At 36.9% G+C, this 24,279-nt stretch overlaps 1 protein-coding gene across 9 annotated transcripts in view; it reads left to right on the forward strand.

Annotated features, from left to right (window-relative positions):
• Positions 1–24,279, forward strand: part of ATP8A (ATPase phospholipid transporting 8A1) — a 329,156-nt gene that overhangs the window by 212,852 nt on the left and 92,025 nt on the right. Inside the window, exon 1 of one of the 9 annotated variants that reach the window (XM_067771375.1) lies at positions 23,536–23,673. The exons of the other annotated variants lie outside the window; for them this stretch is intronic. Coding sequence (XP_067627476.1) covers positions 23,598–23,673 — 76 coding nt within the window. The 5' untranslated portion in view covers positions 23,536–23,597. Of the gene's footprint in view, positions 1–23,535; positions 23,674–24,279 lie in introns of those variants that run through there. 9 annotated transcript variants of the gene reach the window in all.

Raw genomic sequence — 24,279 nt, forward strand, 5'->3', positions numbered from 1 at the left:
CCGAAATTAGGTAGGTATTGGATATTTGTAACAGGAAACCGGTGTCACTTTTAGGATATTTAAACTTTGTTTTTTTTTGTAACTGCATAAGCAGCTATGAAGCAGTTTAAGTGTAGAAGCATTTGAGAAATACTCACTGACTCAATTAAATCTTCTCTCACAGCTATGAAAGTTTTTTCATAGAATTTTGCATATAATCCGATTCTGCTTGGAATGTTGTTGCCTAAAATGGGCCACCCTAATATCCCACACTAAAACACACACATGTAGTATATTTTCTGGTGGTCGCATTTCTGTGATTTTCAAAATCTATAATCATACCACGTGTTGACGTCATCCTTAAGCAAAATTTCTACTTTTATTTTCTAATTTACTGTTACTCTTTATGTCTGGCGGAGACAATTATGTCTCGCAAATTTTTGGACAGCTGACAAAGTGTTTATAATGCGCAAATGTGTATTTTTTTTTAAATTTACTATCTACCGCGAAATTATTTGTATTTTTTCTACTTCAAATTGCAGAATATTAAAAGTTGTTTGAGATGCTACAAAGTCGTTTTTAAAAATTTCATTATGACGCAACTATTTTCTTTTTAAGAAAAATTTCCAAGATTTTTTTTATTCATGAAGGTGAAATGATATATCGTGTTTATTTAACTGCGCATATTGTTTGTACCAGAATAAGCGGATATAAACCCTAAACATATCAAAATGGTTAAAAAAGCTCGTCGGTTTAGCAATGATCGACTGTTCGTCTAACTGGTCGTGGGCAAACTGGTATCCCGTTTTCCCAGACTTCTTCATGAAATTTCGTATTTGGCTGGCTTGTCGTGATCTTTTTATTACTGGTTTAAACCGATACGATGGAACCACCATAGCATATATTATCGCCCAAATAACCGCTTGATCAACATCAGATGGTTTTTTGCAATTTTTCCCCATTTTAATACTTTAAACTTGAATTGTAATTTTCTGGCAAAATCACCATTATCGCTCAGATATACGAAAACTTGAACTTGATATTCACAAAGATCAGATGCGAGTATTTGTAAAAAAATAATCAGTCGGTCATAAATCCTACTTCGCACTCCCAGAATATTTTCGATATAATGCTTTAAGGAACTCTGGAATGGTCCTGAAATAATGCCGGAAGATGGAAAGATAGCCCCAAAATTATCGAAAAAATTATTCCCAAAATTATCGGTAGACAATGTCTAAAACATCTGAACATAGCCCCCAAATTTTCCTAAAGTTTTCCAAAAGCTATCCCGAAAACATTCTCAAAATTATCTTTAAACAATCCCCAAAAAATCTCAAAAACAATACTATATTGCTTCATTTTGCTTTGCTGATTCGGCAGCGTGGATAGTTAAAGTATGTATATTGGAACGATTTTTCGGCATACCTTGTCAAAACTGTTTTAGGCGTTGTGCCATCCTCAGTCTAATTTTTTACGATTTGTTTGTATCGTTGGTTCTGCACTTATAGTACGTAGACACATGAAGTTTCTTCAATCATTCTGACATGCTTCCAAAAACAATACCCATATAGTCCAGAGATAGTACGATGAGCGCGTGTTATCCCGAAATTTTTTTGAATTGATCTTGCAAAAAATTCAGATATGGTCACCAAATAGTTCCAAATTGATAAAACTACGAAATGATCATGAAATTATGTGCTATCGTTCCCGTTCGCAGTCCAGAAATTAATACGAAATTGTCACGAACTGATTCTGAAAACAATTCCAAACATTTCCGAAATAGTCATAAAATATGGCGAATTGATTTCAAAATAGCACAGAGATTATCCAGATGTAAGTCACGAAATGAATGGTCCCTGAATGATCCGAAAACAATCCTGTAAAAGTGCTGACTTGATTCATAAACAATTGGGATTTTTTTGTAAACTATCTCGAAACAAGCCGAAAATAGTCACTAAATAGTCCCGAAGTGCTTCTGAAATGATTTTAAATTGGTTCACAAATAATTCCGAAATATTACCAAAATGATCATGAAAAGAATTCTAAAATGATCCTAAAATGATAAGTAATGATCTCGCAAATAGTTGATCCCAATAATAGTTCCTATGTGATACCGAAACTACACGACCTAAACCGAAAGGGAAGAAACTCATTGGGTGGAGGGGCAACATAGCTCCCTACGCCAGTTCTGTTCGGCCGTATTGGCCAACACAGACATTTTCCTAAAGACAGATTTCTTAAAAACTCAATCAGGTTGTGGTTGAGTTGCGGTCATGAATGAGAGTACGCCCTAAGCAAGGCCGAAAACAGTGCTGTCCTTACTTGTTTGTTTTTGGTTTCAATATTTATCTGCTTACATACTAAAATTAAAATTCTTCGTATATTTTGTCAGTCATAAGCGCTTAATTAGCATAGTATCGCATCGATAGCAGTGTTTCATTCTACTGTTCCCACGTTCCCTTCAACTATATCTAGTTTTATATTTGTATTTTTATTTTTTCTAAATATAAACTGCCAGCACAATTTGCGACATTAACAGCCAACAATTACGCCATTATTGTGAAGCTATGTAATGATTCGATATTCTATTGTTGTCATCAATTGTTTTTGTTGTCATTTTCAGTATTATCACTGTTCTGCCCTTTGCGCCGATTTTCTTGCTATTGCTTGTTTATTGTTCCCCATTTGCCACTTGAAACGGGCGCCCTTTGTTTAATTTCTCGGTATGTACTTATGCGCTCGTTTAGTGAAAGTTTGTTTGTTTGTGTGTATGAGCGTGTTGTGATAGCATTGTTGGGAAATGTAAAACTGACTCACAGACTCATAGACTCTGAGGCATATGGGTTTTGCCGGCTACATTCAAGTTGCCACATGCTGTGTTGCATGTTGCTTGCTTCATTGATATCAACAACATCCATTAGTTATTACTGGCTTCTTGGTGATGAATTTGAGTGGCGCTTTCTTGTTTTCTTCAAGTTTTGCTTTCGTTACTTTTTTTTGACGCATCTCTCATTGAACCAATCTCTTATTTTCTTTGATGCACTTGCTATAATGAATATATCCATACCATATGTAGCCTTACAATTGCAATATTTTAATGTTGCTGCAATTGAGTTGTTTGCTTTTGGTTGTAGCTTGTTTTTTCTGTGTTGTTCACAAATGTATAAATATCGCAGCCTGTGCTTTTATTTATTTTTTGTTCGGTTTTTTCGTGTTTTTGTTTTTTTTTTATGTGGTGAATGTTGCCCTATACACATCATTGTTTTATTACTATTCGCACACTTTTTGTTTCTTATTTCACTGTTCCCATTTATTTATTTACTCTTCATTGTTATTGTGGCTTATTCAGATTCGTCGTCAACAATTGTACAAATGATGTGAAAATGTTGTCATTTATGATTGCAATTTAGGTATTCAGGTCTATGTAAATAAAAACAAATATAGATATGTATGTCTGTATTTTCCATTTATAATTAATTTGTTTTTATTTGGTTCTCAGAATTCATATTAATTAAGGTCCTTTTTGTCATGTGATATAAGATGGTAATTGGGTTTTAATTAATATGCATTTTTTTCGCTAATATATGTAGATACGAAAGCTTTTAAATATCTGTCACAATAATTATATACAATACAGCAGCGAAAATAGCAATTGATCCTTTTTTGAAAATCGTAAATTAAATTCTTCATTTATTTTCAATAATTTTCGAAATAAATTCAAAACTACGAGAACATTTTACGAAAATTCTGCATTTTAGCGAGTATGTAGTTCTGTCCATCAATTTTCTGGAAGTGTGTTTCAGATTCTCTTTCCCATGAAGGGTGCATGACTTTATTTTTTATATGGAAGACAATCTGTAACACCCTTCGGAAACCTGTGACCTGTGACTTTTAACTTTCCCCTGAATGATGATACAAAGTGGCTGATATATCAAATCGCTAGTGTCAAGTTTACATTAGCATTTTTCGTACGTTTGAATAGCATTGTGGCGATAGCGAAAGCTGTTCCCATTTATATTGGGATTGTGACTACGTCGCAAGCTTCAAGTCTCTAGTTCATAAGAAAGTAACCTTAAATTGATAGGAAGATTCTCAAATTTTGCATTGTCAATTTTAGTTTTTCAAATGTTCCGATCTAGGCGTAACACATGGAATTCTACAACTTGTATTTGCATTGTAGTAGGATAGTAAGCTATGTTGGAAGCTTCAAACCTTTAGCTCGCCTGGATTTTACATAAAAGTCGGCCAGAGACTCCACAGAATTCTTTTTTTTTTCCCAAGAAAGGAGGACAAAAAAAAAACAGTTATGTAATATAATATAAAATAATAATAATATTAAAAGAATTTCTACGAGATTGCTCAGTTTTGCCCTCTTCGCCCACCGTGATGTCCCCTTCTCTTTCATATCCTTTTCCACCACCTCACTCTCTATCCTGCTGGCTACTTTCTCTCTTTCTCCTTTTCTCTGCTCTATAGTCATATTTGTCTCTTTCTTCTGTTCTCTAAAATATCCTTTTATTTCCTTCTCCCGCTTTCTCTCAATTTATCTCTATCTCTATTTCTATCTATCTTCTTATGGCTCTGCTTTGCCTCTCAATTTCTACTCGGTCTACCCTTTTCCATCTACCTCAAGAAAATGACACGATAAGCTTACTCAGACGTTGTACCATATGACATTAAAAGTATTTCAAGAAATTACAGAAATTACTCTTCATTCACTCCCTATCCTCTTTATGTCTCTTCATTCGATGAGATTCGAAAATCCTGTCGTTTTTCCAAACTTTCTACAGTGTCCCGGAGTATAATCAATTTTGCGTGCCTTTGCCATGGGCGTTCACACCAATGTTGTCTGAACTGCTTTGTGTGAGTCCTCAGAAGGGCTCAAGACCATAGAATGCCACTGTAGCACCCTGCACCGCTAAGTGATCTTGTTAGATAAATGTGGCTCCTGTACTAGTTGTTGTTATTAAGAAAACTCGCCAACGACTTTGAATACTGTGGTCCTTCGCTGAATATTATTTAGTATTGTTTGGACCGTACACTCAACTATCGTGGGAAAGACAGTCTTGTTCTCTTCCTTTATTCAATTCCAAGTACTGGCATGAGTTTCATCCCACAAGTCTAAATGTTAACATCAAAAAAAATTTTGTCAGTGGGCGTCAATTCAATTCAAATTATTCTACTTGATGATACATATTTTTGCAATCTGTTAATGACGTCTTAAATTGCATTGGTCAATTGCCAATTAAACTGAATGTGAAAGCCTGTAATTGGTTGGTTCGTTGCGCCTCTATAACATTTGTACAATAAAGGAAATTATTATTTTCTTTTAAATTGTTGCATTTATTATTTATTTTGTTTTCATATTCTTATCGATTTGTTGTTGGTCCATAGCCTGTGCGTATGTTAATACGTACATATTAGTATGCATAAATGTATAGTACGTTTAAACGTATAATTATATCAACATTTCACCTTCATTTATAATATCATTCTATTGTGTCAACGACTTGACGTCATTGCAATGACAAAATTCACCTGAAAACCTTCGCTAATTTTATATTATTTGAATGAAATTAGCTTAAAAGCCAAGGTAAATATTTCGATTTTATCAATAGCATTATTAGCGTGGATAATTTTCTGTTTGCGCCTTTGGTCTTAGCAGATTCTGTTTCTACATAAAATATATTTAAAAAAAAGTCCATTGTGCCACGCACGGGTATCCTATCCATTGAAACAAGCTTTTCATAAGTCACTGAGTATATTTGCAAAGATTCTAAGCTGCAACAACTTAATCGATCTCATAGAGTTGCACACAATTGCACCCATAATTTCAAAGAACCAATAACATGGGTGTAAAAGGCACGCTCAAGATGACCTTATGTATACACACAAAGAATTTTGAAAACAACAGAAAGTATTGCAAGTTTCGATACCTTAGTAGAGTTTCGAGATATCGAGCAGGATAACGAAGCAGTTAGCCAACCCTTTTCAAAATTGCACAGGCTCAAAATTTACTTAAAAACTTATATATGCACTCCGAAAAATGTAAAAAAATAGCTCTATTCAAAATGTCCCAACCTAATGTACTTAATAAATATGCTCATAATTTGCCTAAATTTGAACGTATTGTAGGTGAGGGGAATTTTTTTTGATGCTGTTGATTTGTTGATGAGAAGCAGGCTGACATTATTTTAAAATTTATTTAGAACTGAATTTGCTGAGTGGTATGATAGGTTTAAAAAGTGTTTCAATTAAGAAAATCTTAGGTTAGAGATTCAATATATGAGGAAATTTAGATGGGAGAGGGAGTGGTTGTGTGAGTAAGGTTGGGAATGAGAATAGGAGCGGGAGTGAGAGTGAATGTGTTAGTGTAACTAGGATTAATTGTGATAGTGGGAGTGACAGCGGTAGTGAGAGTCTGAGTGGAAGTGAGACTAGAAGTGGGAGTAAAAGTGCTAGTGTGAGTAGGTATAATTATAGTGGCAGTGACAGTGGCGGTTTTGGTGAGAGTAGAAGTGAGAGTAGGAGTGGGGGGAGCGCAATAGTGGGAGTGGGTTGGGGTGGGGTTCGGCTTGGGATTCGGAGTGAGAAGTCGAAAGAGAAGGAAATAGAGATAAGCGAAATAGAGAGGGACAGGGATAGCAGGGAGAAATGGTAAACAAGTAGACCAGGATGGTATAGAAATTGATGAGGGGAAGGACGACTATTCAACTGCCACTTTTTCAGAAATTCACCTTTAAATCATGCATATAATGGACTTAATTACTACCTGCAAATTACGGCCATTCTAGTTCTTAAGGCGTGTTTTTGTGTTGACAGCAAATCCCTCTTGTCTTAAGCGAAATATCGTCCACTATTTGTATACCCAATATTAGTAAAAACGTTTGTTGTATTTAAAGAAGAAAACGAATTAGAATGCCATTATCGAAGTAATTGTTATATGCTTACAACTTTAGGTATGAGTTGACGCTATTAAGTCAAGTGAGTACTTATTGACTTCTGAAATTTAATTGTAGCAGAATAAACAAAAAGTACACTTTATTGCCTTTTTGCTATGGACAGCAGTATAATTGTTTGCCCTCAATCTTCTTTTGTTATGTTGTTATCATTTTAGCAATACCTGTTTGTGCTATGCGCTATATGTCAGATAAGTATCACATCATTATTAGATTTAAAACCAATTGGAAAAACATAGAACTATTTAGCTCTCGAGTGGAATGTTTCAACTGTGTTACGACTTATTTAAATAAGTATACATAAGATACAGTCTTATATACTTGCTAAGTAAACTTAACGTTGCCTTATACATTACTTAGATTGTTTGTTTGTTCAGTTGCGCAATTAGTATCTTATCAGTAAGAAAATGAACAAAGGAACTCATCAATAACTTTTTTTTATTTACTTTGCTCTTTTTTATTTAAAAATAAGGTTGTTTATCTATTCTTTTGAAAACAGATCACGTCACCTTATTTGTCAAGTGTTTTGCTATTTAGAACCATAATTTAAACGTACATATTAATGCTAAGTTTGTTTTGTGGGCCTGAAAAAATTTGCTGGAATTCTTTCTGCGAAGATTATGAAATTGAATTTTATAAAGATAAGTGATCGACTTGCCAGTCGGTGTTAGAAAAACTCATTAGCTCTTTGCTTAATTCTAGAAAAAGTGTGAGCCTAAAGTTAGGTAATTTTCGAAACTTTTTTGAACTAAATTGGAAACATCTCAATTTACTACTGCGTTTTTTTAATTTTATTCGGTTTAAATTTCAAAATTATTTGAACAGTTTGGCTAAAATCTGAAAATTGTTTTAAAATAAAACCAAAATGTTTGAAAAATCTGAAATTAGAAACTTTTAGACTCTTCTGGGGTTAAAAGAAAACCATAAAATTTCAAAAATCTAGAAAAGTGAAGTCCTCTCTCGATGAACAAAAATGACGTTCCACAAGTCGCTCATCATACCTGTCCTAATGTATGGCTTGGAATGATGGACGGTGTCGAGAGAAGATGACATGGCTCTTAGAGTGTTCTGCTTAACGCAGATATGAAGATAGTGCAGCGATTAAAAGCCTAAAGACTTTGCTGCCTTGGTCACGTTGTGCGAATGGACGAAGACGCTACGACCAAGAAAGTATTTGGAAACAGAGGAAGGGGAAGACCTCAACTGAGTGGGAAGAGGAAGGTGGTGGAAGGTTTGAAATGTTCAAAATCGCTTAGGCGGTTGAGCGAAAATATATGAAATGAATTTATAACTAAAGACTTATGAATCGAAAATTTACTTCACATACATATGAAAAATGTGGGGTCAATCATGATTAATCCACCCACCAAGCAAATTTGAAAAGATTTACAAAGGGAACCTTTTGTATGCCATCACATTCCTTTTCTTCATAACCGCAACTACAATTATATTTAACTTCATAATTCCTCAAAAAACTTATTTTGACATACCACAGACACATCATTCCATATTAAACCCACCACGATTGTTAAATGATACCCTCAAATCCCTCAAGCACCACTAATAACTGTCTAAGCAAAGTTGCAGTTAAACTTTTACTTTTGCAGCATCAAATGCACTTGAGTAAAACTATTCATGTTTAGCTGCTGTAAAATAACTTGTATGGCTTAATTTTCTTGGCTATTTCATTTTTAAGGATTTTATAGCTGATTCAAGCTTTGTGCAAGTTTTTATTGTTATTTCTTCTCTTTGTAGCAAACATTTCACTTGGTTGCAGCAAAATAAAAGGTCATGTACGAAATTTGAATTTAAATAAAACAACACAAAAAACGTGACCCGCTCTTGAGTGTGACAATATTTGCAAGAATTCTTCGACTTTTTTCTAGTTTGCTGCTTAAGTATATTAAAATGGGAACGTTTTTGAGAGAGTGAATGTCTGCACTGAAACTAAGTTTGAAGTTTTATAATGCGAATATATTTATGATTAAATTTACAACATTAAAATTTATAAGATACTAGTGTTGGTTAATTTGCTGGCACTGCAATTACAAATTTAATTATTCAATTCAGAAGTGTACTACTTCTGGCTTTCAAATGTAAAAACTTTTTAACAAAATATAAGTGCAGTCTGGCTTGATTCAGAAGTGGAATAATTGAGGAGCTTACAATGAAGTCAATATACATTTTTGGTTACTTACACCAAGGAGCTAACTGTAATCTATGAAGTGTTAGCTTAGATTCGGTTGAACTGTAGCCTGGGTAAAAAAAAATTGCAAAAATCCGTCCTAAATTTGAAGTTTATGTTGAGAGGGTCTCGGAATTTTTTCCATCCTTGCAAATACAGCCGAAATTGTTTTTTGCTGTAACTTGGTTATTTGACAACTGATTTTTGAATTTGATATTGTTTTCTTGAGAATCTCTTTAATTCCTTTTAATGTTTTTTAAGCCCTGAAGTAGATTTCTTAGAGTTTTGTGTGCTAAATCAGCTGTACAACTTAAAAGTATGATTTCCTTTTCACCAATCTACGAAAAAAAAGAGTATGTGAAATCGAGGGCAGAGCTCAAAGCGACATTAAAAGGAATTATATAGATTCCCAAGGCAAAAATAATGACATATCTCAAACTCGGATGACAAATAACCATGCCCTTCTTGAGTCTGAAGTCTTCGCTCTTTAGATATATGAGCAACTTTGTGCATTTAATATCGCAAGATTTGCACATGATCTTAGAAATTTTGTAGCCTCCAGCTACAATGCACGCCTTTCCTGTTTTATAGATTATATGCAACTCCTGTTCCCTTTTAGTTCTTCCCAAACCAACTGGGAACTCGATATATCGAGTGCTGCGTCCTCCATTGCCAACTCATGGGCCTTTTGGTTACCTTTTATACCTTCACCACCGAAAAATCCAGTATAAATGTACGCTCAGGCCTTGGCACTAAAGCACACTTCTTGATAAAGTGCTGTGTGAGACTGTTTAATGGCCGCCTGACTATCCTTTTCCTTTATATATATTGACACGGCTCAAGTTTAAGTAAACATGTTTCCTCCACAATTTCTGCTTCGTCGTAGCCACAAATTCCGCCTGAAAGACACTACAGTGAACTGACAGGCTGTTGACTCTACTTATTTCCAGATCGACCCAGTACACATCAGACCCGACCCTTTCCGTTAATTTGAAACCACCTATACACACGTTGTATCGTTTGTTATGGGCCTACTGCACCGTTGCGTCAAGTGAAAACAATTTTCTTGCATTTCAACACATTAATGGGAGCGTTTGTTTTTTACCTCATAATTTCATAAAATATGAATTGACCTCTAGTACCAAAAATATTTGCTAGTTTGTGGACAGCCTAGCTTAATATATTAGCTGTTTCGATTATGGCATGCATATCTCTTCTCTACGTTTTTCTAACAACCGGGGTCTAAAAACCATGGCTGAGGTTCTATCCTGTTTAGGAAGCGCTTTCATAGAATTCTGATGCTGCCGGAGGAACTTTTGTTTGGTAGGCGTTCGTACTATCACCATGCCACGGTGGCAACCAAATTATTTTCATATATTTCGAGTATGTGGCAACTTTGTAAAAGTATGAGTAGTAATACAGTATCTATGTAAAAATTTTAAACCAATACGTTCGAGCAGTTTTCGAGATAGTAGTGGAATTATAAATATAAAAGAGTTTCTTGTTTTTGCCTGCCTGTTCTTTTCTCTTTAAAGAGTTTTCCACAGTTTCCATGATTGCTTTCCACCCCAATTTCTTTTGTTTAGCTGTCTATCTAATATGTAGCCTTTTTATTTTATTTTCAATATATTTTCGAAAAAAATCTTGAAATATTTTCTTTTACAAATGAATATCTTAGTTTCGAACTCGTTAATTACATTTCCTCTGATCTTAAAACTATTTCAAGCATAATTTTCTATACCTACTTTTGGCTTCTGTCCAAACTACTGCAATTTTTTTTGTAATTTTTAAGTATTTAGTGAATATTTTTTTTTTATTATCTTAGCATCTTAAGCGCAAAATTCTCAGATTGCTTTAGAAGTTGATTTTATTTTGCCAGAAGTTTGTTTCATAATTTTGCATGACTAAGTTGCACTATTTCACGGTTCAAGCTTTAACAACAAGTGAAAAAATTCCATCACTATGTTAAATTTTTTACGTATAATGGGATGAGTTGTTTAAAAGCATATAGTTCCTTTGTTGTTGTTCTTTTAATTGTGAATCTTTAGGCCTGCAGCAAATACGATTTGTTCCGGTACTTAGATCGCGAAAATACAAATCTAAGTTAAATTGCCATTTGCTATGGAAAATAGTTCTCTAACAAAATTTTGCTTAATGCAAGATATCGTTCCGGCAGTTGTCGAGTCCACCAGATGCTAATTATATTTGGAAAATACTGGTATTCGGTATTTACTTTATGCACTGACTAAAATAACACAATAAATCTGCTTCACACATGTTTATATAGTGGGAGCAACAAAAAAATCGCAAATGATACAAGTCATGCCCATGCATTTTCTCTTAATATATTTTTTATTCTAATTATTGAATTTTCTGAAATTTTAAAAATATCGGTCCTGGCACCACTATTTTTTAGGTATATTCTCCATTTTATAGGAATTATTTTTGCTTTTTATTACCCGAGCCGGACCCGTGCGCATCTTGCTCAACAAATATAAAAGTCCCATATCAAAATATCAACAGAAATTCGCTGCCATCTGGCGAATGTTGGCAACTGCCGGTAATGCAGTGTTAGTTCTAAACAAATATTCACAATAGTCCCATAGTACAAATAGATTTTTTTGTGTGCTCACAATCGTTTATTTTTAACAAATTATTTTAATAAAACATAGCTAAACAAAAGCACTACGACTAATAATGCCCAAAGCTCGATAATAGCACGAATCCCCATCTTTACAATCAAAACTTTATTTATAGATTTGGATTCCAAATAAGAGCGAAAAAGGGACCCGTACATAAAAACAGCAATAAGAAATAATATATAAGATTGTTGCCCTAAACTGGGCTATGTACAGATTCTTGGTCAAAAGTTAACTTCACACCAAAGATGCTCTCAGATATCACCTAATGGCTTCAGACCAAGCACTCTTTTGTCGTATCTACTAAAAACGCTGGAGCCGCTGATCGATCATACAACAAGGGCAAGACAGCTGGCCCTGCCTCTCATTGGATTGTAAATGAAGTAGAAGGCATAAAAATTTCACTGTGGTTGACTGAAGACAAATCGGAGAGACATTTAACAATGCCCTGTATAGTGCCATTGAAATGATCCTGGGTAGTTTGTTTATAAAGAAGGCTCTGATTGAGTTCATTACTAAACATCCGACAGCACAACAGAACTATCGCAAAGAAGAGGGTTGGGACCATAATAGAGAAAAAGGTTTGCAGAAATGCGTCACAGGGCGGTGGCATAATCTCCTCTACTCTAACTCTTGGTAGTAGTTGTGCTTCTAGTGGAGCTAGAAGTCAATGGATGCCAACGCAGCTGACCTAGTAAACATGGAAAGGGGTACATTTCTGGACAACTTGCGCTGTATTATGCAGACACACCTGGGCACAAAGACTAAGTAGGTTGAGTCATGCGGACTCGCTGGCAACCCGGCAAAACGTCACAATTTCTTCTTACGAAGAGATATAAATTTAAAGATCTCAGACCCCTTTTGACTGAGAAAATACCTCTGGTAATTTCCGAAATAATTAAATATGTAGGGATTGTTCTGGATAGGAGACTGTGCTAGAGGACTAATTTGGAAGCCTGGGACTAGAAAGGCCATTGTTGTTTTGTACTGCTACATAAGGGACTCTCGCGGATAGGGAAACCATAATAAGACCTCTCTGAAGTTGGCAAGACAACTTTTACGTGGAAAAAAATTAACTATTGGGAAAATTGCCGTGAATTTGCCGTAATTTATCCGTGAAACAAAAAAATTTGCCGTGGCCATATTTTAGAAAATACAGGGTGGCACGCCAACTTCACGTGAAGTTCTCTAAAACATGGCCGCGCAAATTTTTTTGTTTCACGGATAATTCACGGCAAATTTACGGCAAATTCACGTGCAAGAATTATTTTCCTAACTGTTGTCTCAGGTGGTTTTCGAAAAGTGGCACGCTAACTTCACGTGAAGTTGGCGGTGCACCATAAAAAAAATTAAATTTTATTTTTTCGAAATTATATAATATGCCACTTATCTACGGCAAATTTACGGCAAATTCGTGTGCAAGAATTATTTTCCTAGCTGGTCTCTAGGGTGGTTTTCGGACTTCACGTGAAGTTAGCGTGCCACCCTGTATTTTCTAAAATATGGCCACGGCAAATTTTTTTGTTTCACCGATAAATTACGGCAAATTCACGGCAAATTCACGGCAATTTTCCCAATAGGTAATTTTTTTTCACGTAAAAGTTGTCTTGCCAACTTCAGAGAGGTGATAATAAGTCTATGAATCGGCGATAAGTTGCCGGTACTCTCGCCTTGTCTGTTTGCATATTTCTGTGTTTTGCACTTATGTCTAGCTCGCTGTGGTCTGACAATTGTTATAATCAAATTTAAAATACAAAAATTACCACAAGCAGGAAAGAAATAGGAAGTTGCACGTTCCAAAACCAACGATCTTGCAGCTTGCAGTAAAGTCCTGCCAAATAAATCAACGTAAAGCCAAAAAGGTGGAAAGCTGAGCTAATGGGCAAAAATCCAATCAAAAGCGGCTAACTAAAATAAATGAACATGAATGAATAATAAAATCGTACACACATATATACACACTCGCTTATGTCTATACATACATACCACGTCAATCAATCTTTTCATATGAATGAAATGTACAAATGACCAACAATTCACACATTACTTTATACAACAAGTAAGGAAGGCTAAGTTCGGCTGTAACCGAACATAACATACTCAGTTGAGAGCTATGGAGACAAAATAAGGAAAATCAATCTGGGGTAACCCTGGAATGTGGTTGTATAACATGTGTATCAAATGAAAGGTATTAAAGAGTATTTTAAGAGAGAGTAGGCCATAGTTCTATGGATGAACGCCATTTAGGGATATCGCCATAAAGGTGGACCAGGGCTGACTCTAGAATTTGTTTGTACGATATGGGTATCAAATGAAAGGTGTTACTGAGCATTTTAAGAGGGAGTGGGCCTTAGGTCTATCGGTGGACGCCTTTTCGAGATGTCCCCATTAAGGTGGACCAGGGGTGATTCTATAATGTGTTTGTACGATATGGGTATCAAATGAAAGGTGGTAATGAGTATTTTAAAAGGGAATGGGCTTTAGTTCTATAGGTGAACGCCTTTTCGAGAAATCGCCATAAAGGTGGACCAGGGGTGACTCTAGAATATGTTTGTACGATATGGGTATCAAATGAAAGCTGTTAATGAGTATTTTGAAAAGGAGTGATCCTTAGTTCCATAGGTGGACGCCGTTTCGAGATATCGCCATAAAGGTGGACCAGGGGTGTCTCTAGAATGTGTTTGTACGATATGGGAATCAAATGAAAGGTGTTACTGAGCATTTTAAGAGGGAGTGGGCATTAGGTCTATAGGTGGACGCCTTTTCGAGATATCGCCATTAGGGTGGGCCAGGGGTGACTCTAGAATGTTTGTACGGTATGGGTATCAAACGAAAGGTGTTACTGAGCATTTTAAGAGGGAGTGGGCATGAGGTCCATAGGTGGACGCCTTTTCGAGATATCGTCATTAGGGTGGGCCAGGGGTGACTCTAGAATATGTTTGTACGATATGTGCATCAAACGAAAGGTGTTACTGAGCATTTTAAGAGGGAGTGGGCATTAGGTCTATAGGTGGACGCCCTTTCGAGATATCGCCATTAGGGTGGGCCAGGGGTGACTCTAGAATGTTTGTACGATATGGGTATCAAACGAAAGGTGTTACTGAGCATTTTAAGAGGGAGTGGGCATTAGGTCTATAGGTGGACGCCTTTTCGAGATATCGCCATTAGGGTGGGCCAGGGGTGACTCTAGAATGTGTTTGTACGATATGGGTATCAAATGAAAGGTGGTAAGGAGTATTTTAAAAGGGAGTAATCCTTAGTTCTATAGGTGGACGCCTTTTCGAGATATCGCCATAAAGGTGGACCAAGGGTGACTATAGAATGTTTGTACGATATGGGTATCAAACGAAAGGTGTTACTGAGCATTTTAAGAGGGAGTGGGCATTAGGTCTATAGGTGGACGCCTTTTCGAGATATCGCCATTAGGGTGGGCCAGGGGGACTCTAGAATGTGTTTGTACGATATGGGTATCAAATGAAAGGTGGTAATGAGTATTTTAAAAGGGAGTACTCCTTAGTTCTATAGGTGGACGCCTTTTCGAGATATCGCCATAAAGGTGGACCAAGGGTGACTCTAGAATGTTTGTACGGTATGGGTATCAAACGAAAGGTGTTACTGAGCATTTTAAGAGGGAGTGGGCATTAGGTCTATAGGTGGACGCCTTTTCGAGATATCGCCATTAGGGTGGGCCAGGGTGACTCTAGAATGTGTTTGTACGATATGGGTATCAAATGAAAGGTGGTAATGAGTATTTTAAAAGGGAGTAATCCTTAGTTCTATAGGTGGACGCCTTTTCGAGATATCGCCATTAGGGTGGGCCAGGTGTGACTCTAGAATGTTTGTACGATATGGGTATCAAACGAAAGGTGTTACTGAGCATTTTAAGAGGGAGTGGGCATTAGGTCTATAGGTGGACGCCTTTTCGAGATATCGCCATTAGGGTGGGCCAGGGGTGACTCTAGAATGTTTGTACGATATGGGTATCAAACGAAAGGTGTTACTGAGCATTTTAAGAGGGAGTGGACATTAGGTCTATAGGTGGACGCCTTTTCGAGATATCGCCATTAGGGTGGGCCAGGGTGACTCTAGAATGTGTTTGTACGATATGGGTATCAAATGAAAGGTGGTAATGAGTATTTTAAAAGGGAGTAATCCTTAGTTCTATAGGTGGACGCCTTTTCGAAATATCGCCATTAGGGTGGGCCAGGTGTTACTCTAGAATGTTTGTACGATATGGGTATCAAACGAAAGGTGTTACTGAGCATTTTAAGAGGGAGTGGGCATTAGGTCTACAGGTGGACGCCTTTTCGAGATATCGCCATTAGGATGGGCCAGGGGTGACTCTAGAATGTTTGTACGATATGGGTATCAAACGAAAGGTGTTACTGAGCATTTTAAGAGGGAGTGGACATTAGGTCTATAGGTGGACGCCTTTTCGAGATATCGCCATTAGGATGGGCCAGGGGTGACTCTAGAATGTTTGTACGATAAGGATATCAAACGAAAGGTGTTACTGAGCATTTTAAGAGGGAGTGGACACTAGGTCTATAGGTGGACGCCTTTTCGAGATATCGCCATTAGGGTGGGCCAGGGGTGACTCTAGAATGTTTGTACGATATGGGTATCAAACGAAAGGTGTTACTGAGCATTTTAAGAGGGAGTGGGCATTAGGTCTACAGGTGGACGCCTTTTCGAGATATCGCCATTAGGATGGGCCAGGGGTGACTCTAGAATGTTTGTACGATATGGGTATCAAACGAAAGGTGTTACTGAGCATTTTAAGAGGGAGTGGACATTAGGTCTATAGGTGGACGCCTTTTCGAGATATCGCCATTAGGGTGGGCCAGGGTGACTCTAGAATGTGTTTGTACGATATGGGTATCAAATGAAAGGTGGTAATGAGTATTTTAAAAGGGAGTAATCCTTAGTTCTATAGGTGGACGCCTTTTCGAAATATCGCCATTAGGGTGGGCCAGGTGTTACTCTAGAATGTTTGTACGATATGGGTATCAAACGAAAGGTGTTACTGAGCATTTTAAGAGGGAGTGGGCATTAGGTCTACAGGTGGACGCCTTTTCGAGATATCGCCATTAGGATGGGCCAGGGGTGACTCTAGAATGTTTGTACGATATGGGTATCAAACGAAAGGTGTTACTGAGCATTTTAAGAGGGAGTGGACATTAGGTCTATAGGTGGACGCCTTTTCGAGATATCGCCATTAGGATGGGCCAGGGGTGACTCTAGAATGTTTGTACGATAAGGATATCAAACGAAAGGTGTTACTGAGCATTTTAAGAGGGAGTGGACACTAGGTCTATAGGTGGACGCCTTTTCGAGATATCGCCATTAGGGTGGGCCAGGGGTGACTCTAGAATGTTTGTACGATATGGGTATCAAACGAAAGGTGTTACTGAGCATTTTAAGAGGGAGTGGGCATTAGGTCTATAGGTGGACGCCTTTTCGAGATATCGCCATTAGGGTGGGACAGGGGTGACTCTGGTATGTTTTTGTACGATATGGATATCAAATTAAAGGTATTAATGAGGGTTTTAAAAGCGAGTGGCCCTTAGATGTATATGTGAAGGCGTTCTCGCGATATCGACCAAAATGTGGACCAGGTGATCCAGAAAATCATCTGTCGGGTACTGCTAATATATTTATATATGCAATACCACTAACAGTATTCCTGCCAAGATTCCAAGGGCTGTTGATTGCGCCTTGTAGAACTTTTTCATTTTCTTCTACTTAACATGGTAGGTGTCACACCCATTTTACAAAGTTTTTTCCAAAGTTATAGTTTGCGTCAATAAACCAATCCAGTTACCATGTTTCATCCCTTTTTTCGTATTTGGTATAGAATTATGGCATTTTTTTCATTTTTCGTAATTTTCGATATCGATAAAGTGGGCGTGGTTATGGTCAGATTTCGCCCATTTTTTATACCAAGAAAAAGTGAGTTCAGGTAAGTACGTGGGCTAAGTTTAGTAAAGATATATCGGATTTTGCTCAAGTTATTGTGTTAACGGCCGAGCGGAAGGACAGACGGTGGACTGTGTATAAAAACTGGGCGTGGCTTCCACCGATTTCGCCCATTTTCACAGAGAACAGTTACCGTCATAGAATATATGCTCCTACCAAATTTGAGAAGGATTGGTAAATTTTTGTTCGACTTATGGCAATAAAAGTATTCTAGACAAACTAAATGAAAATGGGCGGAGCCACGCTCATTTTGAAATTTTCTTTTGTTTTTGTATTTTGTTGCATCATATCATTACTGGAGTTGAATTTTGACTTAATTTACTTATATACAGTAAAGATATTAAATTTTTTGTTAAAATTTGAATTTAAAAAAATTTTTTTTAAAAAGTGGGCGTGTTCTTCATCCAATTTTGCTAATTTTTATTTAGCACATATAGAGTAATAGTAGTAACGTTCCTGCCAAATTTCATCATGATATCTTCAACGACTGCCAAATTACAGCTTGCAAAACTTTTAAATTACCTTCTTGTAAAAGTGGGCGGTGCCACGCCCATTGTCCAAAATCTTACTAATTTTCTATTCTGCGTCATAACGTCAACCCATCTACCAAGTTTCGTCGCTTTATCTATCTTTTGTAATGAATTATCGCACTTTTTCGGTTTTTCGAAATTTTCGATATCGAAAAAGTGGGCGTGGTTATAGTCCGATATCGTTCATTTTAAATAGCGATCTGAGATGAGTACTCAGGAACCTACATACCAAATTTCATCAAGATACCTCAAAATTTACTCAAGTTATCGTGTTAACGGACGGACGGACGGACGGACGGACATGGCTCAATCAAATTTTTTTTCGATCCTGATTATTTTGATATATGGAAGTCTATATCTATCTCGATTCCTTTATATATGTACAACCAACCGTTATCCAATCAAAATTAATATACTCTGTGAGCTCTGCTCAACTGAGTATAAAAAACAACAAGTAAGCAAACTCGCGGTTGCTTAAGCCAGAATAAATAAAGGAATTACAACTACATGCATGTTCATGTGTGTGTGCTTATATTTAAAGAACCGCACGAATTGACCGCTATAAAGCCAATCATATTAAAAAGAAAAATGTGGTAAATTGGCCTGCGAATATAAAAAAATCAATATTAGAGCAGAATAGCGCTGTTACTGACAATTTTCTGATTGGACGGACGGCCATTTGACATTTACAGAAATTTAAGCAAATTATAGTAACAATAAACATACTAATATTTGCACGTGACCAAGGAATATTACTTTTGTATGTGTGTGTGTGAATGCTGATATTTTATTCGGTTACAGCAGCAACATTGAATACTAGGGTGGGCCAAAAAAAATCTTAAATTTGTTTTACTGAAAGGGCCAAAGAATACACTCAACAAATATGAGCCTTGGGAGGGATATATACTCATCACAGTTCGGTCTTAATCTACTTCGAGGTACAATATCGTGTCAAGTATTTATGTATTTACGTTGTAGTATTGTTTTGAGCTAAAGAACATTTATCTTAATCGAAAAAACGTTGATTAAAAAAAATCCGAAATATTTCCAAATCGACTTGTAAACAGGCCTAAAGTGAAGCTGCAACAATCCCGAATTTACCCCGAAATAGTGCCGAAATAGTCCCGATGTAGTCCAAAAAACAATCCCACAATGCTACCTGAATTTATTGGAAAATAGTTCCCAACTGCTCCTGAAACAAACCTCAAAAAGTGAAAACTATCTTGAAATGATACCGAAACAGCGGCGAATTAACCTTTGAAGAGATCCCACGAGGAATGCCGAAATGAACTTGTAATTATCTCGAATTTACCCCGAAATAGTGTCGAAATGGCCACGGCAAAAACAGTTCCCAAATAATCGCGAAATATTTGCGAAATGATCTTTAAATTATTCCTAAAACTATTCCGAAATGATCCCGAAAGAGTGCCGAATTGACATCTGAAGCGATCCCTTAATTATCCTGAAATTACTCGGAATCTAATTAAAAAAAATCCTGGAATGATCACGAAGCAGTGCCAAAAAAAAACACAATAATACAGAAATGGTCCTGAAGTGATGAAGTGAAAAAAAACGGCGGAGGCCGTAGTGTGGTGGTAGCGTGCCCACCACACCGAAAGTCCTGGGTTCAACTCCTATGAAAAGTAACATCAAAAATTTAGAATAAGTTTTTACATTTAGAAAAAAGTTTTTAAAATCGGGGTCGCCCCTCGGCATTGATTTAGCAAACACTCCGAGTGTATTTCTGCCCTTAAAAGCAGATGCCGTTCGGTGTCGGTAGAAAACATGTTGGTCCCGTTTGTCCAATTCGAAGGGAAAATTGAAAGGAGCACGAAGCAAATTGGAAGAGAAGCTCGGCCTACATCTCCTCGGAGGTAAATCACACCAAGTGTTTATTTTTATATAATTTTTTTTTTAATGATGCCGAAATCCAATCCGGAAATTATCCCGAAACGGTGTTCAATTAGTCCCGAAGCCAATTCCCAGGCGGCCCTGAATGGACCCCGTAATCAATTCCGAAACGGTCCTGAAAAGATAAAAATATTACTATAATGCTGCTAATGGCAAAGAGTAATTCCAAAATGGTCCTCAAATTCTACCGAAAATATCCGAAATTATTCTCGAAATGCTTCTGAAGCAATCCCGAAAATGTTTCGAAAGGTTGCGAATAAAATCCCAAAACGCTCCTAAAATAATCACAGAAGGCAATTCAAACGGGTGGCAACCGAATTCCCCCCCCCCCCCCCCCCCCCCCCTTTTTCCTTCCTGCGCTATCGCTAGTTATAAATAATTCAAAAAGCTAGTTCTTACTTTTGTTTGAGATCAACATACATATATCAAAAGTAATATTTTTACTGTTAAAAGTTTTGTCGGAGAAATTTTTGACCTACCCTAATGAATAGCCAATAATAACGGTGAAGGACAATTTAACTATTTGCGCGTGCTATTGCTGGGTCAACACGGCGTATGAGCAAACACATCAATTGCTACTGCTGTATAACGGACGGAAATATGAAAAAACAACAACAAACTAACTACCATAGTATGCATGTCTTTTACACGAAATGAAACATAAATTAAGCAGGGGAATTTACGCTGTCGAACTTACATAGAGTATACAAGAGTATTAGTAGAACAGATCTAACAGAACGAGGTAGCGAGAGGTGTTGAATGTGTACACGTGTTGGTGTTGTTGTGCGACACATTTAACCGCAAAGTATGTAAATTTCGATTAATATACAATTTAATTACGTGCGACTGACTTTCAGGTTGAACTAAGTGCTAACAGAGGAGGTGGAAAGTCGATAATTATTGTTAAACATTTTAATACGATAAGTTTGGGGTTTTAAGGGTTTAGAGGTGTGATAGCATTCGTAAAAAGTAAGGTTAAGCGTAATTCGCTTCCAAATTTAATTCCAAAATTGAAAGATGATTGCAAATACACCTTCTTCACAAGGATTTGTACCGGTCTTAAAACGTTGAGCTCAACTTGTTAATAAAATTTGGGAACGCAGTTCCTATGGGTTGGTACATACAGGTCTTAGCACGTACGCCTTTCCGCCTGTTTGGTGGCAAGATGAATACAACTCGTATATAGCGATCCGATTGATAACAAAATAGGGCGCCCGTCATGGGAGGCTGCTGATAAAATTTTCCTGTGATCCCATATATCGTTTCAGACGGAGGGGCCTTGCCAGGTTTTCGTCATCTCACTTTTGATACACCACCACAGACATATGAAGCTGCTTAGCAAAACTCAAAATAATTGACCAGGCGACGCTCTGGTGAATGGCGATCAGCAGCTTTCTCCCTTTGCTTTCGACAAACCCCGAGTAATTAAAAGCTCTACCTCATATAGTGTGGCTCGCTCTTCCTCATTAGAAGGCATGTACTTATTTCCATAAACAACTAAAAAGCAATAACTTCGTCGGGTTAGTTGAAAACACGCCCTCTCTAACCTACAACACATCGCAGCCCTTTTTGTTGTGAGATACATATATGTATATACAGTAGCGAACACGAAAATAGCAGTGCCATTTTTTACCAAATTTTATCAATAAATCTACTGAGTTGGAGCTTTATGCCCGATAATTATGATGCATTTTCCATCTTACGCCTTTCGATGCTTCCGCGTCTTCTTCAGGGAGTCTGGTTTTTTTCGTTAATTAAATTCTCATTTTTTTATTTTCGATAAATTATGAAAAAACTAACATGAAATTCTTTTACTGAAACTATGCAAACCAATCTTAAAAACACCCGCGGCAGGTATGACATTCGTAAGAGGCGACTAAAATACTGAAATGATTCAACGGGTTGTGATTCAAGGGGTCCCGAGATGGTCGGGCTTGTACCTTAATGGTGGTTGTTACCGGAACGTACCGGATCTATATCCGGAAAAGGGCTATAAACTTCGATAACACTCCCCAAACCCTTTGGGCAGTTTGTGTAATCCCTACAACAACAACAACAACCGGGGTATTTTAGATTTTCTTCCATACGAAAGGCGCAAAGCTTTGTTTTCATTTGAACTAGCAATTGCTGTTTTCATATTCGTAACTTAAAGTCTGCTGCTCAGAATCGCGTTCTTTCTGACAGCATTATTAATGATACTCAATGCAACAAGTTTAACGAATTTTAAAATTAATAATAACCCACATACATAACAATTGTATAAATTGGAAACGAATGATGAGTGAACTTCTGGTATTTATTAAGCATACAAGTGTTGGTCGGAAACATGTCCATTCCGACAACATGTTCCAGAATATGAAAAAAGAAAATAAAAATGAATATGGCTGTAAAAGATTTCGTTCGGGTTGGGATTGGCTAAGTTAAGGAATATGTAATGAACTAATTTTTAATACTTTTTTATGGCGGTTGGCAAAGTTACAATTTTTTTTAGTTTTTTTTTTGGATGTCAACGCTTTACAAGATTTTGTAAATACTCTTGATTCCAACACCGTGAATACCTTAGAAATAAAATCTTTCATGAATGTCTTGTTTTATTTAAGTGAAAAGTCAGAGAAAGACAAAAAAAATTATACTAAAAAAATCGCAAAAATATTGAAATACGTGGAAAAAGATGTGTTAAGCAGTAAAAGCTGGGTGGTCACACCAACAAATGCACCAAAGTGTACTTCCCAAAATCCCAAATATTAACAAAAAAAAGTGCAATTTAATTGTGTTCAAAATAAAACAAAAAATTATAAAAAATGGGCGATAACCCCGAACGAAAACGCACAACACCAAACGGTAATTCGGATGACAATGCCGGTAGTGGCATGAATGGCACACGCAGTAACACCAGTAGCGCAAGCAGCAAAAATCCAAGCAACTTGCATGTTCCCACCGCCAACATCAACTATTTAGAATCTTCATCGAACGATGATCAAGCGACAACAAGTCGCAATGCCACACCACAAAGAACACTCGGAGCTGCATCGCACAATCACAATGATATTAATCGAAATCGCATTTTCAAAGTCGGCAGTCGCATTTTATATCGAGCAGGTTCCATGACCACAACAGCGGCAAAACTACCAAAGACATGCCTTGAAAAGACAGGCACATGGTGCTCCACGCACTGGTGCAAACTGAAACGTATGATGAACCAGAGATGTCGCGTTGGTGCAGAAGTACCCGAATCGGAAGTAGTTTGCCAACGTTGTCGTAAGTTATGCAGACGACTTGATGAAATTCAACGAGTGCGGGTGGCTATAGATGAACAGGGTATAGAGGCGGATGTTTATCAAAAGACGACGGTACCGTCGACGACAACGACGAGAGCTGCAAGTGAGGATGTGACCGACTTTGTGCCAATAAAAAAATGCAAGCACCCTTTCTTTGTTCCGCATGTAATGAGAAGAAAAATTGTCAAACTGGACGGAATGTAGCATTTACGTGTAAGTTTTATTTTATTTTATTTTATTTATTTATTTATGTAGGTCCATATTCTCAAGTGAACTTTAAGGTTTATCTGTACCATGATAAAAAAATTTTTTGTGGAAAAGTTTCTGTTTATCATGCAGATAAATTTTAAGGTTCACACGAGAAAATGGCCCTTAATTTATCAAATTGAGGGACCTGTAGTTTTTACGCCTACTCTAAATGGTATCTACCTACTATAAAACGGTGCAGCAAAATACTTTTACATGAGCCGGAGTAGTCAGTATCAAAACAATTAAGACAAATTTAGAAGTACCGCAAGCGGTTGGTAAGCTCTCCGAGTGTAGTTCTGCATTGAAAAGTTCTCAACGTGTACAAAACAGTAATTCTAGCTAAATGTAAGAAGCAAAAATTAAAAGGACTACAAATTGGCGGAGCAGGACCTACTTGTTGAATGCCGACACCGAACGCATCTGCAAGGTAGAAGAGTTTTCACTGAGAGCTTTTCATGGCAGAAATACACTCGGTGTACTTGCCAAGCACCACCGAGTGGCGACGCTGTTTAGACACATTTTCTTCTAATTGAAAAAACTTGTTTCTAAAATTTTGATGTTGCTTTTCCC

The sequence above is a fragment of the Eurosta solidaginis genome, chromosome 3, assembly GCF_040869045.1.
Source record: "Eurosta solidaginis isolate ZX-2024a chromosome 3, ASM4086904v1, whole genome shotgun sequence".
NCBI lineage: Eukaryota > Metazoa > Arthropoda > Insecta > Diptera > Tephritidae > Eurosta > Eurosta solidaginis.